At 43.1% G+C, this 24998-nt stretch overlaps 1 protein-coding gene across 1 annotated transcript in view; it reads right to left on the bottom strand.

Annotated features, from left to right (window-relative positions):
- Positions 1–1391: 1391 nt before the first annotated feature.
- Positions 1392–24998, bottom strand: part of nrip2 (nuclear receptor interacting protein 2) — a 43070-nt gene continuing 19463 nt past the window's right edge. The window contains exons 2-6 of the mRNA XM_083654734.1: positions 21345–21686; positions 9724–9806; positions 8120–8226; positions 7375–7427; positions 1392–3881 (exon numbers count right to left, since the gene is read on the bottom strand). Of these exons, the coding sequence (XP_083510860.1) occupies positions 3759–3881; positions 7375–7427; positions 8120–8226; positions 9724–9806; positions 21345–21686 (708 nt within the window). The 3' untranslated portion in view covers positions 1392–3758. The remainder of the gene's footprint in view (positions 3882–7374; positions 7428–8119; positions 8227–9723; positions 9807–21344; positions 21687–24998) is intronic.

The raw sequence follows: 24998 nt of genomic DNA, 5'->3' as shown, positions 1-24998 counted from the left end.
TTTTTCTTTTTTTGAATCAAATTGTACATTATCAGCTTTATTTTAGCATTCAAAAGTAGCACAAGACCCCTTCCTGGCTGTTCATTGGCTAATGAGTCATGCCTTTTGGTCCTCCGCTGACGCCAATCTCTCGCTAAATTGCTCTGACCCAGGCTAACGGATACGTAACATTCAACGTTTGTAAACCAAAGAATACATCGCATATCAATATTTCAAATGAACCAACATTTTCCAACGTAAATGTGAAAATGTCAGTTAATTTGAAAACAGTTTCCAGTTCAATTTAAAACATTATGCAAATAACAACTTGGTTATGCTAAGGCAACTAAAACAACTTTGCTACAATTTGGGTTAGGCTCACATAACCAAAAAAACCCGTTGTGACTCATGGTTGAACTGTAGACTTTGAACACGCTGGGGATTGAATACGACCCTCCGGTGTGAAAGGCAAGTGTTTAAACTTTACAGCCTCCATCCCCCCTAACCACAATGCCCTTACTGGCCACCGCGCTATTTCAATAGCAGACTCGATGATGTTTATACGTTGAACACATGTCTAGAAATGTTGATATGCAACATATTTTCGGGGGCGGCTTTAGCTCAGGAGGTAGAGCGGGTCGGCCAATGATGCAAGGGTTGGCGGTTCGATCCCCGCTCCCTCCCAGCTGCTGTCGTTGTGTCCTTGGGCAAGACACTTAACCCTCCTTGCTCCCAATGGTGTGTAGGCACCCTGCGTGGCAGCCTGCCGCCATCGGTGTATGAATGGGTGAATGTAGACTATCTACTCATTGTAAAGCGCTTTGGATAAAAGCGCTATATAAATGCAGACCATTTACCATTTTACCATTTATATTTTGGTTCACAAATGTTGACATTCAATGTAGAAACGTAAACTGCCAACAATTTATTCAGGCGACCAGGCTGCTAAGGTGAGTGGGCTGTGAAATAATGTGTGTGCGTGTGCACGCACGTGTGTGTGTGTGTGTGTGTGTGTGTGTGCGCGCACGCTATATATGTGTGCTATATGTCAGTAGGAAGGGAGAGAAGAAGGATATGTATATGTAAGCGTGTGTCTGTGTGAATGCTACATATTAGTGTGAGGGGTCAACCTCCAAGCCCTCTGGTGCTGTGGGAACATCGGTTTTCTCTGCGCTGACATGGTCTTTATATAGCACTGGACCAGTGAAGGGCACAGACGAGGGGGGAGGGGGTGCTAGTCCAGGCCCACGGGAATCAGGGAGCAGTTTGAGATATTAAATGGCTGCCCTTTCACATAATCTCACTCTGGAGCCAAAATAGAACCACCACTTCTCCACGCTGTTTCAATAAATATTGAAATAATGCACACATACGAAAAGGGCTAGCCAGAATACATATTTTTAATAGCCAGAGAAAATACTGTTTCAGAAGAAGAAAAACACCAAAAATAAATTTCTGTCATACATCGATTCCCCTCGCACAGCATAGGAAGTTCACTAGTACATCAAAGAGGGACAAAACATTGCCAATCTATGTGTGGATGACCTCTGCAGAGAGGCCCAGGTGGAGACCGGAGCAGTGGCACAGTCAAAAGCACGGCACAGCCCAAGTGTGGTTAAAGCACGGCACAGCCCAGGTGTGGTTCAAGCACGGCACAGCCCAGGTGTGGTTCAAGCAGAGCACATGACTTTGGCTTTTTTTGTTTCCCCCCCCGCAAGCATGTATGAGGCCTTCCTTGATTCTCCACATTATGAATACACATACCAAGAGAGCCAGGTGGCACTGCAGTGGGGAGGGTATAGAGAGCCAGGTGGCACTGCAGTGGGGAGGGGATAGTTCTCATGGAGCAAGCTAGTGCCCACTGAGTCTGTGTCAGCACTTCATAAAAGACCAAATCAGCAAACATGATGCATCAAAGTGAATAACATCAGCAAAAGGCGGGCACAGGAGGGGAAAATATACAAAGAAGACTGGTCCTCTGAATAAAGAGGAAGCTAGAAAGATGCTTAACCAAACATGGATGACCTTGGCACAGAATGCAGCTTCAGCCTAATGAATGATTTTAAAAAATCCCAAAAGAGGCAAGGGAAGACAGCCGGGGTGGGCTTTTGGCAGCTTTTTCTGGCCGGGGCTTGGTGAACTGGTTGTGGAGATAGGACCTATTGACCGAGGCTCGGTGAACTGGTTGTGGAGATAGGACCTATTGACCGAGGCTTGGTGAACTGGTTGTGGAGATAGGACAGGTTGACCGGAGCTCGGTGAACTGGTTGTGGAGATAGGATCAGGGCTCGGTGAACTGGTTGTGGAGATAGGACCGAGACTCGTTGAACTGGTTGTGGAGATAGGACCGAGGCTCTCTGAACTGGTTGTGGAGATAGGACCGAGGCTTGGTGAACTGGTTGTGGAGATAGGACCGAGACTCGTTGAACTGGTTGTGGAGATAGGACCGAGGCTCTCTGAACTGGTTGTGGAGATAGGACCGAGGCTCTCTGAACTGGTTGTGGAGATAGGACCGAGGCTTGGTGAACTGGTTGTGGAGATAGGACCGAGGCTTGGTGAACTGGTTGTGGAGATAGGACCGAGGCTCGCTGAACTGGTTGTGGAGATAGGACCGAGGCTTGGTGAACTGGTTGTGGAGATAGGACCGAGGCTCGCTGAACTGGTTGTGGAGATAGGACTGAGGCTCGGTGAACTGGTGGGGAGATAGGACCTATTGACCGGGGCTCAGTGAACTGGTTGTGGAGAGAGGACTTATTCCTCATTTCCCCATGTCTAACACTAGCCATATCAAAGCAGAAAATCCCCATTTTGACTTCAGCACACACAAGCACACACAGACACAATCCCTTCAGACATACACACTTTCAACGTGACACAATCACACACTCACACAGTTACACAAATATGCAGACTTGTACAAAAGCAGAACTTTACAAAGTCATGCAATGGAATGTTTTGATATTTTTGTTGTCGAGTCTGACTCAAATGTGTTAGGCTGGCATGAAGTCTATTTTAACATTAGAAAAGGAATTATTTGAACTACTTTCAATCGAGGCCAACGTGACAGTCTGGAGTGTGCTCCTGGTTTGGAAAATCAACTTCATCGAAAGAGCAAGAGAGAAGAGAAGGGGCTCTACTGTATAGGGCTAGTTCAGAAATAGTGGTATTCTCCTCACGTCTCTTCCAAATTTCTAGATGGGATCTTAACAAGGTGGCCTGATTGACAGTTATATAACAACTCAAAAAACGTTTCACAATTTCCTTTAAACATACTTGAAAAGGCTTCCTGAGCACAAGTCATGTCAATTCTTAACCACAATGCTGAACTGATGTAGAGCTACGATGAAAGGTTTTGTCATTTACTTGATGATTCGAAGTCATTTCATACAGCCAAATCACAAATGATTCTGTTCATTTCAAATGATAATCACAGTTTTGCCATTTTGATAATGAGCCATTGGTGCACTTTTGCAGCTCAGCAAGATAATTGGTTCGAGTATAATCGTGAAGAACGATTAGATTCAGAGAGATCAGGCTCTCCCTATAATTGGCTTCCATTCACTCCGTAAACTAGGCTAATTTAATATGGGAGATAATCACGATGAATGTCTTAATTCTACAAACACAATGATGTAAACTGAAGAATGACAGATGCTCAACCACGTTCTGGCAGTGCGAGGCACTGAGATCGGACAGTCCAGACATGAGCCGTGTAGCGTCGCCACGTGGCCCATCGAGAGTGGGGTGAGAGGACCTGGACATCGCCCCTCGGGTCAGGCTCACAGGTTCTCGTTGGTGTCACTGTCATGGTGGCACTGGCTGTCGGACGGCGGATTCAGGAAGGGCAGCTCCTCGCCGCAGCCCTGCAGCTTCAGGACCCGACTGCTCAGGTCCAAGCAGCACTGTGTGGAGAGACATAAGTTATTCCTGAGGTCCAAGCAGCACTGTGTGGAGAGACATACGTTATTCCTGAGGTCCAAGCAGCACTGTGTGGAGTGTGGAGAGACAGTAGTGGTGGCCTAACGGTTAGAGAAGCGAGCTTGTGACTGGAAGGTTCAATCAGTTCAATCCCCGGGACCGGTAGGATAAATCTGGGTGGGGAAAGTGAAAAAGCAGCTCTTGCCCCTCCCTCATTACCACCACTGAGGTGTCATTGAGCAAGGCCCTTAACCCCAACTGCTCCAGCTGCTCAGTGGCCAACAGATCAGACTGTGGTTGTACTGGTCAGCTTCCAGGTGTGAATGTTTGTGTGAATGTGAACAGGGTGCTCCTGAAAAAGAGAGCATTGCTCTCAGTGAGAATCCCCCTGTATAAATAAAGGTAAAAATAAATAAATAAATAATAATAATAATAATAATACAGTGGTACATCTCAGAATTCTGACATTAAACTCTGAATTTTTACTTTATTTTCAGAATTCTGACTTCATTCTCAGAATCCTGATTTAAAGTTATAATGTCAAACATTTTCATCTAAATAAAAAAAATAAAAGTAACTATCTATCTGATAGTGAGTTAATACTGTACAATGGTGATAGAGGCTATGGCCCATTGACAGTTTGGATCTCACCTGCAATTACCACTCATCGCCATAGGTGTCACCCAATTGAACAAAACTGAAATCTTAGAGATTATCACTTTCACTTTAAACTCAGAAAAAAAAAGAAAAATGGCAAGTGACCCTAATCATCTTCTGTAGTTTAAATTGTGTGTGGTGTAAAAAGAAAAAAGAATCAGCTATTTGAATTCCAGGCAACCCCACTTAGGGTCGCAACCCTAAGGTTTGGAACCACTGCTGTAGACCTTATTTGTCTGTTTTTCTCCGGGTATAAACACCCAGCTCCACCGAGACTGAGCATTATATTAGCTGAATGGCCAAGTAAGTAGACATTTTGCCTCTATTCCAAAAGCTGACAGATGTAACCTTCTACATATAGCTGCTGGCTATAGAGTCTCTGAGGAGCTCTCCAGTAGGGAAGAGCGGTAATGAGTTACAGTAGTTTGCAGTCCCTCATTTAAGCAAAATTTCAACAGAGTTTTTGGCTCAGATCAAACTGAATTACGAGATGCAATTTTGCAGAGACAACGATGCAGTGGGAAGGAAATTGAGTCTTATATTACAAAGTCCTCGAGGGCTGTTTTACATAATTATAGATCATGTTCCCCCTCAAGTACCACTCTAATTAGATTTTTGGGAAGATGTCAACCAGATGCAGCACTTCTCTAATCCTGGATGTCTTTCTTTGTCCTATTAGCGCTTTCTTCAGTTTGTCACACAGGCTTTTTTATGCCTCCGCCGGCGAAGCCAGGCCGAAGGCATTATGGATCCGGGTTGTCCGTCCGTACGTACGGCCGGCCGTCCGTACGGATGTCCGTCCGTACGGATGTTTGTTAACGCCATATCTGAGGAACGCCTTGACGGAATTTCATCAGATTCGCCTTAAACATTCACTTAGGCTCAAGGATGATCTGATTAGATTTTGGTGGTCCAAGGTCAAAGGTCAAGGTCACTGTGACCTCTCGAACGCCATTTTCAAGCTTGTTAACGCGATATCTGAGGAACAACTTGACGAAATTTCATCAGATTCGCCTTAAACATTCACTTAGGCTCAAGGATGATCTGATTAGATTTTGGTGGTCCAAGGTCAAAGGTCAAGGTCACTGTGACCTCTCGAACGCCATTTTCAAGCTTGTTAACGCGATATCTCAGGAACAACTTGACGAAATTTCATCAGATTCGCCTTAAACATTCACTTAGGCTCAAGGATGATCTGATTAGATTTTGGTGGTCCAAGGTCAAAGGTCAAGGTCACTGTGACCTCTCGAACGCCATTTTCAAGCTTGTTAACGCAATATCTGAGGAACAACTTGACAAAATTTCATCAGATTCGCCTTAAACATTCACTTAGGCCCAAGGATGATCTGATTACATTTTGGTGGTCAAAGGTCAAGGTCACTGTGACACCTCTCAAACGCCATTTTCCTGCTTGTTAATGCGATATCTCACGAATGCCTTGACGGAATTTCATCAAATTTGCCTCAAACATCGCCTTAGACTCAAGGATGATCTGATTAGAGTTTGGTGGTCAAAGGTCAAAGGTCAAGGTGAGCTCTCAAACGCCATTTTCAAGCTTGTTAACGCGATATCTCAGGAATGCCTTGACGCAATTTAATCTAACTTGTCTCAAACATCGACTTCGACTCAAGGATGAACTGATTACATTTTGGTGGTCAAAGGTCAAGGTCACTGTGACCTCTCACACACCCAATTTCCAAGCTCTGTAACGCAACATCACAGGAGCGCCTTGACGGAATTTCTTCCAATTTGCCTCAAATGGCGATTTGGACTCAAGAATTAACTAATGGCGGAGGCATAAGTCCGCGTTGCGGTCGTTCTAGTTGTGAATTTGAATTGTATTTTTGAAATGTGCAGATTCAGAATCGCACATCACTGAGGGGCGGAACTGACCTACATGCATATACGTACGTAGACTATCAATGTTTCTGAACTGACCTACATGCATATACGTACGTAGACTATCAATGTTTCTGAACCAAAAATATGTTTCTAGATACGTGCATATCAACGTTATACACAGATTCTGCTATTCAAGTGCGGTGGCCAATAAGAGCGTTGTGGTCAGGGACAGGTGGTTGGAGGGCGTAACTAAGTGCTTGCCTTTCACACCAGAGAGCCGTGTTCGCGTCCCTGTGTGTTCAAAGTCTACATTTCAAACGTAAGTCTTTTAAAGTTACCTTTATTTAACCAGGAAGAGCCTAGCACAAAGGACATACAAGCTGATTTAGTCGGAAGCTGATTTTCTTTTCTTTTTTTCACTGTGCTGTGTGTGTGTGTGTGTGTGTGTGTGTGTGTGTGTGTGTGTGTGTGTGTGTGTGTGTGTGTGTGTGTGTGTGTGTGAGTATATAGCAGCTGTGCCCCGGCGGGTCTGATGGTGCATGTCTGGTTGAATCTGATATTCTATTTGTTTTCTCCCCAATTATAATTGGCCAATTCCCCCTGCTGTCCCGGTTGTGGCTCCACCCCCTCTGCCGATCTGGGGAGAGTTGTAGACTAGCACATGCTTCCGCCGATACATGTACAGTCACCAGCCGCTTCTTTTCACCTGACAGTGAGGAGTTTCACTGGCAGGACCTATAGCGCATGGAAGGATCACACTAGTGCAGCGACCAGGACTCACACCCCACCGGCTTTCCACCCGCAGACATGTAGCAACGTCTGACCAAGCTGGAAATACCGCTGCCGGGAATTGAACCCGGGTCGCCGCGATGGTAGGCGGGTGCTTTTACCTTCACACTACATAGACACCCAAAAGAAGCACACATTTGAAAGCATATAAGGCACACAACAAATTTGCAAAGCTAATGACGATCTTACTTTGAGTTCCAACAGAGTCTGGAGACCCAGGCACAGCTCAAACGTGTCATCCTCTGAAGGAGAAGAGAGAGCAGGGAGAGAGGAAAGACACTGAATTGAATTGGAGTTTGTGGAGGTGGGGCTATTTTCTCTGTCTGTTCAGCCATGGTGTCTATCGCTGCTCACGCTAACTACCCAGTTCTTCTGCTTATTCACATCAAACCGGAAATGGAAAAAGCAGAATTCCCAGGAAAGAGCTACTGGACTCTGGTTGTTTGGAACAGCAAATGTAAACGTTTTCAAGACCTGGATATAGTCTGAATCACTATTGTGTTTAAAAAAAGTGGTGTGAATTTTTGAAGTCACTTTTTTATCAGATTTACAGCAATATTTGTTTAAAGAAATATATTAAATATTCATATTACATGTTAAACCTAAATGTTATATCTTAAATCTAAATGTTAAATCTTAAATGTAAATAGATAGTCGATGAATCAGTTAATATACATGTATGTTTACTTGATCAAATTCTTAACAATTGATTAATCACTAACATCCCTAATGCAGACATAATGCTATAAAACAGCAGGTGAACAAAACATCTGTGTTGTGGTATTTTCCATACGAGAGCTGCTGTTCAGATATTTTCACAACTGGAAAACACCATTCATAAGCATAAGGAACTGAGGAATTGTTTGTTTCCATTTGACATGGTGTTCTTTTTAGCTGCATTCAGCACTGTTGTAGCACATTCTGATATTCTTACCTTTGACATAGGCTGAACATTGGACCCGCTGGCTGCCCAGCTGCAGCTGCACACCCGTCACTGAGCTGGTCAGACCACATGGTGAACTGTCCTGACTAGGCACTAGTCTAATAATACACACACACACACACACACACACACACACACACACACACACACACACACACACACACACACACACACACACACACACACACACACAGACATACATACACACACACAATAGCATTAATAGTTAAGAAGTAAACATATTGCATGTAGGGATGCACAATGATATCGGCACGTCATCAGTATTGGCCGATAAAGTCTTTAACATGAAATATCGCCATCAGCCTGAAACGAACATTTCTGCTGATATGACAGGCCGATAAAATCTCTCTGGGAGAGCATGTCTCTTTAAGTATGATGAATCAAAACAGTTTTGTTTGAAAGAAAAATAAATAAAATGTTAACGGCATGTTTATAGCCTAAGTTGAAGTACTTTTCTTATTTTGCCCAGTGAATGTGTACATTGTGAAAAACATTGTATTTATGTCTGCATCATTCTGCCTGTGGGCCATCATGATAAGAATGTGTTAATTCCACTACAGGAGAGACTTGATGTTCTCTGAAATTAGGCAGAGAAAAAAATGTGCGCATGTATTGGCAAACGGCCAAAAGTGTTGGACAATATTGCCAACTCGGATATCAGCAAAAAATTAAATATCGTGCATCCATAGTTGCAAGTATTTCACAGGGCTATCTCTACTTACTGTATATAGCATTTTGTGCTGAATGGCATCAGCACTTTATTCTGGCATCAGTCAAAAGTATCATGCATGTCTCTAGCTTGTAGGAAATGCAACAGTGAGGATTACCTCAGACAGATGACATCTATTCACTCGTTATCTGCTTTAGATTTTATTTTAAAGGGATGGTTCACCCAAAAAATAGATGAATAAGACATAAGGGTGAGTAGATAATGACCAAATTGAGGAACGTATCGTCCTATTTTTTATAGACGTGCTTTCATGTGATGTATTTTATATTGTTTTTAGCCTCCATTAACTGGTGTGTACATGCATATATCAGGCTTCCCATGCAGGTTTGGAAAGTCTGGAAAAGTATTAAAAATTAATTGAAATGAATATTTCCAGGTCTTCAATAGTTTGGGATTTTTTTTCTTCAAAAGTATGGAAAATATCTTTGTTCAGGTCTGATACACGCGGAATTCTAGCTTAATTCTAGTCTTTATGTTGACGTAGAGCCACTTTGAGTCCACAGTTTTTGTTGATGTGAAGAATAATTTTCAAATAGAGGGCTGCTGTTATAACCCAGCCGCTGTCAGCATGCATTATATCAAATACCGGACAAAATCGAATTCAGTCAAGAACATCTGGGAAAATATAACAATAACAATCTTGATCTATACAGTGATATGACCACGTTAGCAGGGGCAAGATGTCTGCGTAAATCCTATTGAACACCAGACAAAATCTTCAAAACAAATCAGTTCTGGAAAAAGTATGGAATTTTTTTATTGGAAATGTGTAGGAAGCCTGATGTAGGCTACTGTGTACACGTGTCTATATGTGTGTTCACGACAGAATCCAGGTGTTTCTCACCCCAGCCTCCGGCAGCAGGAGGCAGAGATGTGGTTGTGTTGACTGGCCGTGTTGATGGATGCTCTGACTTCAGTCTCACAGCACTGTAGGGAAAACAGAGGGGGTTTCAGCGTCACAGAACAACACCATGTGATTTTCCACTTGCGCCTGTCACAGCCACCTGCGAGGAAATGACCAGTCACACAACGGCACTTAATGCAGCGCTGGGGAGCCATAGGAAGAACACCATTCATGTGCTTTCTTTTGAACAAATAAGTTGCAACAGCTTTATGGGGTTTGAACAAACATAACAAAGAGTAGTCTATTCGGAGGTATTTCCCCACCAGCTCTTGGCGAAAGTTTGAGATGCTATTTTGTGTGTAATTTGATCTGTATTGATTCTCGGATGGAGTGAGGGAGTGTTAAACAAGTGGTTCCCGACAGGGGGTCCCCAACAAAGTGATGGATTGTTACACTTCACTAGTATTTCAATTACAAGACGTTACCACCATTATGGAATGTAGAATGACTGTTTTGATCATACATAATGTCTCTGTTATATCTCTACCTACAATACAGTCCTGGCATTCTGGACTCATGGCATTCAGGACAAAATCATGTATAGCTAACAATAAATAAATTCTTAGATTTGGGTTCAAGAGACAAATTCTCACCAAGTGGGGGCTGTGGCCCTCGATAAGAAAAAGGTTGAGGATGCCTGTGTTAAACCACAACTCTTCAGTTGAATAATGCAGACTCTCTGCTGAGCCGTCCTTTAGTTAAAGATGAAGCTAATGGCAAACCAACATCATCAATCTGTGCAACATTACATGTCACATAAAATCGCCAGTCTCACAGAAACTGGTTGTTTTGTGATTATTAGCTGATCTATTGAGTTCATATTGCTGACGGCTTTTCCGTTCAGGTGCTGACTCCACAATATGAGAAGTGCACCTTGATTTTTGAGGCCCTGTCTTAGCTTGCATTATCTCGAATATATCACTAGAGCATGAAATATTAACCCAATCATCCATGTGTGATGATTAACTGATCAGTCAGCCGAACAATCTCAACACTGAAGATTAAACCATACTTAAGCACAGCGTGAATTATAGCCAGGCACATGATTCATCTGGCCAAGCTCGAACACACAGTACTGCTGAGGCAAAGTTTTATTTTTTTTAATGTTTGCCGTCCCAGAGTCTCGGCTCACAGAGAATTGGAGAGCTCCGTCTACCAATCGTCGGGGAGCTCCTAGTCAAAGATAGTTTAGAGTGCGAGAATGGCACACTAACAAACCTACGCCCCTTTGTCAAGTTACCAGAAGTGATGCTCTCCCTGCATTATCCTCCATAGTAAAACAAACTGGAGATACAGTGAATCACTTTGAGAGAACTTTTTAAAACATTTAAAATGTATGTCCCGAGCAACGTTGCATTTGATTCTGTTTTATCTGTTTACAAGCGCACAACTTCTGCATGTTGAAACGAAAGCTGGGAGAAAGTTCTCAGTCTCTAGTTGAGCGGCGCGGATAGAGACTGAGAACTGAGTAGAGCCGTCCCCAACTGTAACATTCCATCATTCATCAGCTTTTCCCAACACAACCTCATACCGAAATGACAGAGTAAGTCCATTTCCAATGACTCCCAAAATGACATTATATGAGCGAAACGTGTGCAGGTACTTCACGTCGGTTAATTTGGAAATGTCACATGGTTATGTTTAAACATTGCTTATGTTTAGGCAACTAAACTTGGTTAAGGTTAGAGTTATGGTTTGGGTTACAGTTCAAAATGGAACACATCAGGAGACAAACCGGAGCCCCGTTCCAATACCCATACTTGTACTTCCTTCTTGTAGTATGTACTGCCGCTGCCCTCACAAAGTATGGATTGTAGTGTGCAGCATGCATGCAAAATGCATACTATTGGGACACACTACATCTGTCGTCACGTGAGCTTCCTGAACTCCGACCTCTTGCTCACTTCCGCCGACGTCCGCAGCGCCACATTTGAGTTTTTTTTTTTTTTTTTTTTTTTTCAATAAACAAAGTCTGGCAGTAACAAACAGTACATTATACAAAAAATTCAGACTAAACATTTACAAAATTGGAACAGACAATCAAATAAACAAAATAAAATAAATAAAGCAAAAACATTAAGTCAGAGATCTAAACAGGAATCAAGATATGCATGTTTTGGTACACACCATGCTTGTTTGGTTTTAACATATTTCAAGGCTTTCTTAAAGTTAATTATCTCATTCATGAACACGCAGCTCAGTCAGTGCGACGTAACTCCAGTAGGTGGCGGTAATGCACAAAAAGTTGTTTGCCAACCGCCATAAAACATTAGAAGAAGAAAAAGAAGACATAACTTCCTGCTGCGCAAAGGATTGTGGGGAAGTTTGGCTGAAGCAGCATGCATCGATGCATACTCCGAAATAGGAGCTGATGTAGTACAACATCCTGGTACTCTTGGCATACTGCATCTGACATACTATGTATTGGGACATACTAAATCTTTTTTTGCCTACTAAATAGTATGGAAGTATGGGTATTGGAACGGGGCCCTGGTCTTTCCGGATGAGGAAGTTACACTAACAGTCGGCCAATCCCACTCCTTCACCCTTGCGTGTCAGCGAGCTCCTTTATAACTGGGAACTGGTAATCTTACGACTTCAAAGGTCATGAGCTGGGACGGTGACGTCACCAGAGCTGGTATTTCCCATTCCAAACTTGTAGGAGCCTCAGCAGCCCCGACCTAAAAAATCCAAGATGGCTGCGCCGTGCAACAACAGTAGTTATAATCGTAGTAATGTTGTTTAGCACTTCGGTTTTTCAGCTGTACACACAGCACTGCATAACATCTATCTGTGTGGACCTGAGGCTACAGTGTTTGTATGCGCAAAATGCCACGAAATGCCATGTTATCAACTGTTATTGCTAACAATGGCTAGCCTGGCTAGCGACTGGATCTGACCAATGAACAGTGAACTTCCCAGCTCAAGTTTTCTGGAAATGGAACGCTAACAAAACGGATGTGACGTCATTTAGCCTCAATATCCCAGTTATTTTGCGATAAAGGAATGCGCCATATTTCAATGTCAGACTGTTGTTACATTAAAGACTGCCAGAGGTCGCCACCAGGCGAAGGTGGATTTAAGTTATTGCCGATACTACTACCCCAACCTTCATCACATCATTGCCACCCCCCCCCCCCCCCGCCAGCTTCATACATCCCTGAACACACACATTTATTTTTTAACACCTGTGCTATATGGTGTGTGGACATTAGAAACACACAGTGTTGAGGAAGCTACTTTGAAAGCATAGCTTAGGAAGCTACCAACTACTTCACCATGGAAGTAGTTGAAACTACAGCAAAGCTACCCTGGGAGAAATGTAGGTTAGGAAACTACAAGCTACGCAGAAAAAGTAGTTCAAACTACTTTGTAAAATAAAGCATTAAATTGACAATGTATATGTGTGATATATGAAATATTATAAAACGGCTCTCTCAAATCAAGCAATCTGATTGGTTCACAGCCATTGTATAAATCCAGTAACCCACTCCAATAACCCATGGCCATGGGTTATTGAGTTGCCATGGCAACTCTCTTACTAAAAGGCTTTGGTTACCTCAAATGACAATGTAGAAAAAACAAATGGCGGAGACAGCTGTCAGATCCTTGTGAATCGATCTTCACTTATAACTTTACTAATACTTCGCAGAAAATTATGTTTTGTACAAGAATAGACGCGGGCTAATGTCTTCTTTGCAAAAAAAAGGCTGTTAACCCCGCATTTAACCCCGTAATGTTAGTTGGTGTCGGGCTTTCCAGAAAGCTCTCAGCTTCTCAGCAAGCGCTGAGAATGCAGCGCTGCGCTCGAGCTGCGTGTCGGGCTTTCCAGAAAGCTCTCAGCTTCTCAGCAAGCGCCAGGATTGGCCAATGTCAACTTCAGTCTCCAGAACGATCCAATCAAATCACCCGCACGTTCTTGCGGTCCTGCCTTACAGTAGTGTTTCAACTGACTCTACCAGAATGCCATGGCAGTCGGACTTATAGTATTACTATTATTATTATATTATCATACTTGGAAACCGTTTTATAAAAGCAATATAGCACTCGAGCTGCGTGTGTTGTGGCATATATCCTGCTGCTCAGCAGTTATCCCACTCGGCCTGCGGCCTCGTGGGATAACAGCTGATCAGCGGGATATATTTGCCACAACACACTGGCTCTCATGCTATATTGCTTAAAAATATAATAGCCTACAAAAAGTGCAATGCCAGCAAAAATATGCCTCTCAATTGAGTTTATTGACACCCAATACATTCAATGTTATATTTTTGTTGTAAACAAATCTGGGTTCTTCTGGGTTTTGTTTGATCAGATAATAAAGAGTAAAGACTTGACTAGGATTGGTTAAGGTTAGGGTAACAATCTCAGGGCAAGCCAATCAGAGGCAGCGTGTGTTGTGTGTCTTGTCAAGAAGTAAATGGTAAATGGTAAATGGCCTGCATTTATATAGCGCTTTTATCCAAAGCACTTTACAATCAGTAGGTCGTCTAGGTAGTCTACATTCACCCATTCATACACCGATGGCGGCAGGCTGCCACGCAGGGTGCCTACACACCATCCACCATCGGGAGCAAGGAGGGTTAAGTGTCTTGCCCAAGGACACAACGACGGCAGCTGGGAGGGAGCGGGGATCGAGCCGCCAACCCTTGCGTCATTGGCCGACCCGCTCTACCTCCTGAGCTAAAGCCGCCCCTGCGGTACAGTTAGAAGTACAGTTAGTGGGATCTTGGCTGACTTCGGACTATGGTGCCTTCAAAGCGATCAGGACAAAATAAAAAGGGGCAGTCCTGTCAAAGGGGGTTCTAGTTCAACAGTAATAGTAAAAAAAAAATATATATATATATGTATACTGTACATTCCTTTCCAGGGACGGCGCTACACCGGGGCAAGGGGGGGCTATAGCCCCCTCACAAATCTGCCAAGCCCCAGTTAAGCCCCCTCAAGCATTTTAGTATCTTTTATTTTTAAATAAACAAATGTGTAAAGTTAATAACCAGGTTTTAATTTATTTGATAATTGATAAAAAAGAGATATATACAACTGCCCAGCAGGAATACATACAAACATAAAAAAAATCATTGAGGTTGAGAACACAAGAACACATCAGGGACCATTATGTTGGAATTAAGTGTTTACATTTTCACATGCTATCCCTTGGATCTTTTATTGTCTCTATAGCCATGAATAAAGTCAGTTAATCAAGAATCAATCAATCAATCAATCAAAAGGCTTATTTCCATTGTGGACTTTTTCTTACCCTGATATTAACCCATGAGGATGGCCGGGCTTTTCCTTATTCACTCATCACTCAGCCTATGTTCTCACAGCAGCCATGCTAACGTCACTCAGCCTATGTTCTCACAGCAGCCATGCTAACATCACTCAGCCTATGTTCTCACAGCAGCCATGCTAACATCACTCAGCCTATGTTCTCACAGCAGCCATGCTAACATCACTCAGCCTATGTTCTCACAGCAGCCATGCTAACATCACTCAGCCTATGTTCTCACAGCAGCCATGCTAACATCACTCAGCCTATGTTCTCACAGCAGCCATGCTAACATCACTCAGCCTATGTTCTCACAGCAGCCATGCTAACATCACTCAGCCTATGTTCTCACAGCAGCCATGCTAACGTCACTCAGCCTATGTTCTCACAGCAGCCATGCTAACATCACTCAGCCTATGTTCTCACAGCAGCCATGCTAACATCACTCAGCCTATGTTCTCACAGCAGCCATGCTAACATCACTCAGCCTATGTTCTCACAGCAGCCATGCTAACATCACTCAGCCTATGTTCTCACAGCAGCCATGCTAACATCACTCAGCCTATGTTCTCACAGCAGCCATGCTAACATCACTCAGCCTATGTTCTCACAGCAGCCATGCTAACATCACTCAGCCTATGTTCTCACAGCAGCCATGCTAACATCACTCAGCCTATGTTCTCACAGCAGCCATGCTAACATCACTCAGCCTATGTTCTCACAGCAGCCATGCTAATGTCACTCAGCCTATGTTAAGCCTAAGGACTCATAGGCCAATCACACATGGTCACGCACGCACTCCCCCAGCACCACCCCGTCCTCCACCATCCCCCACCACGTCCGACCGTCTCTATCAGCCCCCGCTGCCCTACCTACCCCCCCCCCCCCCTTTTTTTCCTTTCTAACCCAGCCGTCAGTATTGGAGTAGTTTTGGACTGTAATCCCTGTACTTTTTTCAACAAATGGATTGTACCTGTATAATATTGAAGTGTGCCTTGTTACTCGTTCAAAACAGTAATAATGTTTCATGTTTCATGTTGCAAATCTGAGTATATTTAGAAACCATTACTGCCGGCTGCATATATGTATGTATGTATGTATTGTTTGAGTGTATTGTATTGTATGTAGGTATGTCCACGTATGTCCTGTTTGTTTTGGGGACTACGGATGGAAATTAGCCTCGTGCCATGTGCCATGTGCCATGTGCAACGTATTCGAGCCTCGTGCTCGAGTCTCGTGCTAAATCCGGCAATTTTTACACTCTGATTATGTTCTTTGTGTCCATTAATTTTGCACTGTCCCGTCTAAATAAACATATCAAATGTCAAAAATGTTCTCACAGCAGCCTTGCTAACAGGCAGCTTGTCCTCATTTCTGATGACATTCTCTTCTACTGCATCTCACAGTGCTCTTCTGCCTGCTGGACACTTCATGTCACAGTGACATATATTTCACAGGAAAGGGTGGAAGCAGAAATCGCAGCAGATTGTAATGGTTTATTATGGTGACCGTGAGATGTCATGCCAGCCGTCCACAAGCGAGAAAACCCCTGAAGAAATACAACCCATACAATATCTATCTATCTATCTATCTATTGTATCTATCTATCTATCTATCTATCTATCTATCTATCTATCTATCTATCTATCTATCTATCTATCTATCTATAGTATCTATCTATCTATAGTATCTATCCATCTATCTATTTATCTATATACATTATCTGTCTGTCTGTCTGTCTGGCTATCTATCTATCTATCTATCTATCTATCTATCTATCTATCTATCTATCTATCTATCTGTCTGTCTGTCTGTCTGTCTGTCTGTCTGTCTGTCTGTCTGTCTGTCTGTCTGTCTGTCTGTCTGTCTGTATAGATAGATAGATAGATAGATGTCTGTCTGTCTGTCTGTATAGATAGATAGATAGATAGATAGATAGATAGATAGATAGATAGATAGATAGATAGATAGATAGATAGATAGAGTCATGCATAACAGAAAGAGACAGGCGATCTCTGCTTTGGCTGCTAAATTTGGTAGTTGAAAAACAATTATATCAACCAGCAACGGCTTGTCAAAACGAATTTGACCATTGATGATAAATGATGACAGTTTTAATTTAAACTATTCCTTTCAAGTTTACTTACTCTATGTTACACTGTTGCCCTTTGTTAAGGGATTATTTAACATCTAACAACATACACCCACCCACCCTGTGCCAGAGAACATCTGTCTCTTAATGAATCCCTGATTCATAGCTTATCATAGCTTATCCACTTGAACAAAGGATATTTTCTCCCTTGGAATAAACACTTTGGGTCGCTGTGACTAAGCCGCATATCTTCTTTTGATCCTCTCTATGGGGTGAGCTGAGTCCCCACAGACCTGTTTCCTTGTCTCAGTCTCAGAAGTGCACAAATCCCCCTCTCTCCCTGAAGTTTAAAAATAGCTCCAGAATGAGTAACTAAGGAGGACTTTGCATTTAATAATGGAACAAAAGTGCAAAGCACAGTGAATAATAAGGAAAAATGCTGCATCCAGTGGAAAATCTTAAACGGACCGCACAAAAGCACAAAAGCTGCACTACATACTACAAACACTAGACTGGCCAGTGGCCATAGAGAATAGGCGCATTATTGTACATGTACATCATGTACATGTACATTATGTACATGTACATGATTCTTTAAGATGCTTAACTACTATTATGCACATAAGACCCTAAATTACATTAGAAGGTTATTGTGGATTTGGGTTTCCAGATCGTGTAAAGCGGTTCTTTAACGTGGTCCCACTCTACAACATCCACCATGGTTCCAGAGAAGATGTTGATACATCTGTCTCATCCTGCCATGTCTATCTTTGGCCCAAGAATATTTCCTCCTTTCAGTCACTGTGACGTATCTTGCTTTATACAACAGAACAGTTAGTTCCGCCCGAGCAATTTGATTGGACAAGAGGAATCCTAGCCGTGCTGATATTTCACGATAACCTCATAGGCGCTTCACTCTGTGTATATCATTTTGCTTCGCAGCTGTTCTAAACGTTTCCTTGATTAGGCTGCATTCAAACAGCACCCAGGGACAACAATATTGATTTAACCTTAAAGGGACAGCTCACCCTAAAATCCAAAATACATATTTTTCCTCTCACCTGTAGTGCTATTTATCCATCTATATTGTTTTGTGTTAGTTGCCTAGTTAGTTGGTAGTGCAATCCTGAGCAAACTGTTTTCATTGGCGGAGACGAATAACAGACAGAAATCATCTGTTGTCGCAAATTACTTGAAAGAATGCTATTTTTACTTGATGAATAGTTTGGTTTGTGCTGTACAACTGTTGTATAAAAGCAATATCACACTCGAGGTCATGATGTTGTATATATATCGTCACGACTCAGACTGCGGCCTACAACCGAATCACAGCCGTGACGAAATTAAACTACAACATCACTCCCTCTCCTGTGATATTGCTTAATTGATCCTACCAGACAGCCATTAAGGCCTGACAAGTTTTGAACGTGGTATATGAGAAGAGAATGATTTGCTGGGAGAATAATGGGTCTGTCTTCTCTTCGTCTCTTGTTTGGGTTTTTATACAACAGTTGAAAGTGCCAAGCGGAGTGGCCATTTTAATCTATTAAAAACATTTACTTATTGAAAATTCCTCTTTTTGTTACAATGAATAATTTCAATCGCGAGTCATGGCCCCTACTCAGTCAGGCTATAATGGGCTGTACAACTAATGAGAGTTTGCCAACTGACTTTAAACGAACACTTGGGGCCCTATCTTCCCAAAAGCGCTAATTTAGCATTTGCGCTCGTTTAATGCCATGCGCAATGCAAATTGGGGGCGGGCACAAGCGCATGCCTGTTATAATTGTACTGGGCATAGGCGTGCCACATGCCAAAGCAGGCGTTTCAGCGCTAAAATGTGCGGATAGATGGCATTATCCTATCGTCAGCAGCGCGCAATTACTTTGCGCTAAGAGCTTTGAAAAGGACCTCTTACGCGCTAAATACCTCGCTGCGGTGCACCGTAATCTTCGTGCAGCGCAGCGCAGTGCAAAGAATAATTCCTTTTGGATATGTCATTACGCACAGCCTTGTCATGCCAATACATCAAATTATGCTGCTAAAATTGGGTATTAGCAGATAATTCAGTGAGGCAATCAACTATAACTCACTGAGAAACTTTTATCACATCGCAAAGAGGGAAATTAATTAAGAAAACTTGTTGTACAATGGACATAGGCTATTTACCTTCATAAGCCGGAGGGTCGTTGGCACCACAGACGATCTGTCAATAAGCTCTCTCTGTCCTCGCACGAGTGAGTACACTCTATTAAGCATGGAGAGAATTACAGCATATTGCATGCCTCGCGCAAACAGCCATTGCGAGACGGGAATCTGATTGGTTTTGATTGACGTAATGCCCAGCATAGCCTGGCCACACCCGTGAATAATTCTGGTAGTTAAGACCGCCCAAATCTCGTTTGCGCAGGCATTTTGGGGCGCAGATGATTTTGGCACGGCTCTAATTTGCGCCTGCGACACGTGCCGTGAACGTTTCCGCATCCCCGCCGAGAATTGCATCCCCAACATATTTCGGGGCTGTTTTAACTTAGAAATCAGGGAGGTCACGTCTACCAGACAATTGTATCACTTTTAAGGGGACATTCAGACCAAACGTGTTTTTGGAGCTGCCAGCGTCTTTCTGCAATTCATTCTCTATGTAAGGACGCGCTAGACGTGCTCCTCTTTATTGAACGCACCTGGCGTTTCAGGATAGCGCCTGTACGAAGATAGGGCCCTTGATGTTGTGGACCAGTAATGTCATTTGTGCATGAATGACATTACTGTTCTACAACCTAAATCAGATGAACTCTCAATAACTGTCAAACTAAATGAATGACTGCAAAATAGGGACACACGGTATATATATCAATCCGATAAATTATCGGCAGATAATTTTACATTATTGTTTATTATTCCGATAATGAAATGAACAATGAATAGACCCGATAATACAAAGCCAAAGTCTGAGCTGGCGTTACATTAAACCAACCCTGGGGAGGAGGCAACGGATTTATAGGGTCGTGGTGTGGCCTACACTAACACTAGCGTTATAGGCCCAGGCAGCAGCGGTGTTGTACCCCATTCAAGACAACTCAGAAAACAGTAAAGAATGAGCTCTGACCTGTAAAAAATGAATGGAATGGTTGTCGAGGTCGGAATTACAGGTCGAAAATTCGGGTATCATTTCAGAGCTCCGGTTTGTCTGAGTTGACGTCATGAAAGTGTTTGACCTAATTTGAGGTGTAATAATGCAATATGTGTTTATATTTTTACATCTTGCTCTGATTATAGCAATATGCTGAATTCAACAGCTTAATCTTACAATTCAATTAGCTAGCTGTGTATGTTTTTGTGACGCCGACTTAAAAACAGCGTGAATGCAACTACAGTATGTCAGAGGTCCGAAAATCCGAGTTGAAACTTCTGAGTTCCAAGTTGTCTTGAATGCGGTATTAGCACTCCCCAATCGGCAAGCAAACTGCTTGTTGTGAGCAAACATCCCCGCATTCAAAGCACTTTATACTCCCAGAGCTGGCGGAAACCATATAAACCCCTCATGCTTTACCCAAAATGAAGCGTCCAGTGTGTTTGTGTCAGTGGCTCCAAAAACAACCTGCTAACCGCCAATGTAAAGCTAACGGCGCTAACTGGGAGCTAACGTTAAGACCATAGACTGTATAGACATGTCTCCTGGCATGCAGAAACTAGAGGGTTTTGACAAAAGTCAGCGAGAGCCCACACAGCTCAGGTTTAGTTGCCAGTAACCTGACAATAAGGGTCTAAACTATGCCTTTTGTCATTGTGTTTTATCTGCAGAATAAGCAGCCATAGGCTTTCAGTTCTATAAAAGCCTTTATTTATTTTTTATTTAGTGATAAACTTTACTAGAACACTCATATCATATTATATCAGAAGTATTCTTTGTTTTGTGATCACAATAGTGATGTCAGATTTGGCTAGGTCAGAGCTATGGAATATTAAATCATCCACCTTTGCTCCCTACATCTGCCTTTCTTACCCCAGGTGTGCATAAACTACAAGTTAAGAACTTTTTTAAATACAAAAATGTGAAATTATTATCGGTTATCGGCCAGGAGAAGCAGATATCGGTCATCATATTAGGTGATGACCGATATTGCCTTTGCCTTGAGCCCCCCATATCAGTAGGTTTGCCCCGGTGCCAAGCCCTTGACTTTCCATGCAGTCGGGTACCTTGCACTGAATGAGCAAGGCGGTGAGGGAGGTCGGGCTCCCCATGCCCTCACTCTTCTCGGCGGTCGGCCTGGCCCCGGCCTCGCTGCTGTCGTCCGACCGCAGGCTCCTCTCGCTCTCCTCCGGGGACTCCCTCTCCTCCGGGGACTCCCTCTCGTCCGGGGACTCCCTCTCCTCCGTGGAGTCATCGGCCGTGCTCTCGCTCCTCTCCTCAGCGTCAGCGGCTCCGTCCTTGTTGTCGGCCAGTGGGGAGCGCACCCTGCCGCTGAGGTCCTGGGCCTCCCCTCGCAGCCGCGTCATGTTGCCCTCCAGGAGGCGGCGCTGGACGATGCTGTGTGGTTGCTGCAGCGGGGAGACACAAAATTGCAACATTTAGTCGTGGGTAAAGTAGGGCTTGACTGATACTGCGGGGGTTGGGTTGGCGTGGCCTTCCTCCCTTCCCTTCCTAATAAAAAAAATAACAATCTAAGAAATCAGGGAATGTCACTCCTTCGCAGACAGACTCCCTCCTTGGTCTGGTCTGGGATTTGTCCAAGACAGGATGAAGCTAACCTCACGTCACCAGGCTCTTCCCGAGGAGAAGAGCCTGGTACCCATTACTACAGGCAGGCTGACCCGCCCTGTGTGCCGGTCCTGTGTTGCAGTCCGCAGTGTTTTCTTCCCCCATAGAGATGCAGCAGTAGGCAGCCTAACTTTGCCAGTCGCTACAAGTGAGGGAAAAAATAAGAAGCATGGACATAAGTTAAGTTAAGTTATCCTTTATTTATCCCCTTGGGGAAATAAACATAGACATAGGCCTACTAAACTAGGCCTACTAAACGAAGTATTCAAAGAAGTACTTGAAGAAACTTGCCGGTTCCATAACATTACGTCTGAATGGAAAGCAAGAATTGAGTGGAATATTTTCCTGGGGTACAACACTTTGGTTCCTACGTTCCGCCCATAGCCGGAAGTCATGGAACGAGGTTTCTGCCCCCAGACTAGGATTAGGCATAATGCAATGGGCCAGTGTCTTCCTTCTGGGCGTGCGCGCGGCTCAAAGCAACATCATCCCACCTACAACTTTCAATTAAACTAACAAAAAGTGAAGAGGGGGGCCCGGTGGTCTTTCACTGGCCCACCTTGTCTGTCTCCCGCTGGAGCCTTCTGCTGTGTCGTGTTGTATTATATTGTTGTCTGTCACTCCTTGATTCAGACAGCAACCTGTAATCTCTGCTCCCGGTCCACTATCACTATCTTTAGAATACAGCCCGCAAAATACAGGGTAAAGAATTTATACGTACCTATTTTTGTAACTACCGGGTACCTATTCTGTTATTATACCGTAGCTATCTTTGTAACTACCAGGTACCTATTCTGTTCTTATGACCTATGATAAATAATCATTTCAATTTAGGAAAACTTATACTGTAGTATTATACAGGGTAACTATTGTATTCTAAAGCAGCATTAACTCCCTCCTAGTTACATGTAATTACAGGGTAACTACAGAGGCACGAGCTGTATTCTAAACGTTAATTCCCTCCTAGCTCTCAGAAGGAATTTGACTCCGGTTTGAGTTGCTCTCAAAGTACTCACACAGAATCACGACTCATTTTAGATTTGGGACTTCCACATTGTGCACAGTACAAAACATGTTCTCTCTAGGTTAGTCACACAGAAACAGGTTTATCGGTGTCAACGAAACAGCCTCTGTATTCCAGTCTCTGTATGTATTTAATAAAAAATATGTTTGCTTGAACATGGCCAGACTTCCATCCTTTTCAAAACAACATATGGCCAACAACTAAGTCGGATGTTCCTTCTGGACCATGTCAGAAGTAAATTATATTTGAGTTGCCTGCACCTCCATAATCACATTGTTGTTCCTCAGTACAGCAGGGTCTGCTAGAGCTGCAGATGGTCACAGCTGTATTGTAAGAGGCCCTCATGCTTTGAAGTGAGCAGGCCAGCTAAAACCAGCAGAGTCAACAGCATTAATACAACACAAAGCATTTCCTTTCACCGTTTTTTTTTTACACCAAAATGGACAGGATGTAATCAATCAACCCTTATTCATTAGCTTAAAGCCCCTGGGAACACAAATCTACAATAACCTTCTAACTAATTCAGGGTCTTATGTGCATAACAGTAACCATCTGAAAGTATTAGACATTAGTTTCAATCCAAATCCTAAATATTGCCATTTCAGTTTTTGTACTGTTCCTTATGTAGGGATTGAAGTGGGTGTGCTCAATCTGTGAACCTAGAGTCTATCGGTCTGACGACTAATCTGACTCTGGGACAGACGGACAATATTTTGGGGTTTCCACTGTGTAGTAGTGGATGTCCACACTGTGTAGTAGTGGATGTGTAGTACTGTGTAGTAGTGGATGTCCACACTGTGTAGTAGTGGATGTGTAGTACTGTGTAGTAGTGGATGTGTAGTACTGTGTAGTAGTGGATGTCCACACTGTGTAGTAGTGGATGTGTAGTACTGTGTAGTAGTGGATGTCCACACTGTGTAGTAGTGGATGTCCACACTGTGTAGTAGTGGATGTGTAGTACTGTGTAGTAGTGGATGTCCACGCCAAGACTTCCGCTTCTGTGTGCCGCGGTTATTGTTTACAGTCCAATTGATGCAGTTGGAGCTGATCGATTGTAGGTCCAGATGACATTTCAGCTAATAATAATAATAATAATAATAATAAATAGCTGCATATGAGACATCGTCGGTCTGTAAACAATGAGGGAAGGGGCGAGACGTCCGCTCTACAGTGGAAACCCCGAAATATTGGTCGTCTGTCCCAGAGTCAGATTAGTCATCAAACTGATAGACTCTGGGTGCCCAGATTGGGCGTGCTTATGCTCCAGACTTATTACACAATAAGTGTAACTCTGTGAACCAATCAGGCTGAAGTGCCTCTCCCCTGCAAATTAAAAAAATGCATCACAATGTATCAAGTTGTGCAGCACTGTCGGGGAGGGGAGGAGGGGAGAGCACTGGGAGCACTTCAGCAGACACGCCTCCAAAGTTTCAGAGCAGAGAATACGGCTTTCATCATTTTGAAACCTAATCTTATATACTTGGCGACATTTTTAATCGTTCAAATTTGGCTGGGTGGTTAATAACAAACTGGTGGTGTGACAAACTCCAAACACATTTATTTTTGGTTTCCAGGGGCTTTAAAGGAAACGTTCACTCAAGAATGAAAATTATGTCAGAGAAATCCTGTCACCATTAACGCCGGTACAGTACAACTGAAGTCAATGTGACTGGCAAAAATCCCTGCGTGTTAATATAGACCATAGAACATTTTCATTTTTTGGTGACCTGTTCCTTTAATAAATCATTATACTTCGAGTACACAGTCTAAAATAATAAAATGTGATATTGCTATGCAGGGTCATTTGAAGATTCTGATTAATCACTAGTTTTAGTTCAAGTTAAATTTGACCATAGAATGTTTCTACCTTGTGAAATGATGACTAATCGTAATCATGGAATAGCAGCCTGAAGAAATATTTTTAGAGAGCAAACAGGTACGCCGTTTCTTTTGTGGTGGTGTGTCTGTGTGTGTGTTGGGACGAGGGAGAAAAGTGGATGCAAAAAGATTGGTGTTAATACTGCTGATAGTGGTGTTGATAGGCTCATGATGTGCTTAGCTGACATTC

This window comes from Poromitra crassiceps (genome assembly GCF_964638095.1).
Source record: "Poromitra crassiceps genome assembly, chromosome: 2".
In the NCBI taxonomy this organism is placed as follows: domain Eukaryota; kingdom Metazoa; phylum Chordata; class Actinopteri; order Beryciformes; family Melamphaidae; genus Poromitra; species Poromitra crassiceps.
Note: the sequence above shows the minus strand (reverse complement) of the source record. Positions and strands in the feature narration are given on the sequence as shown.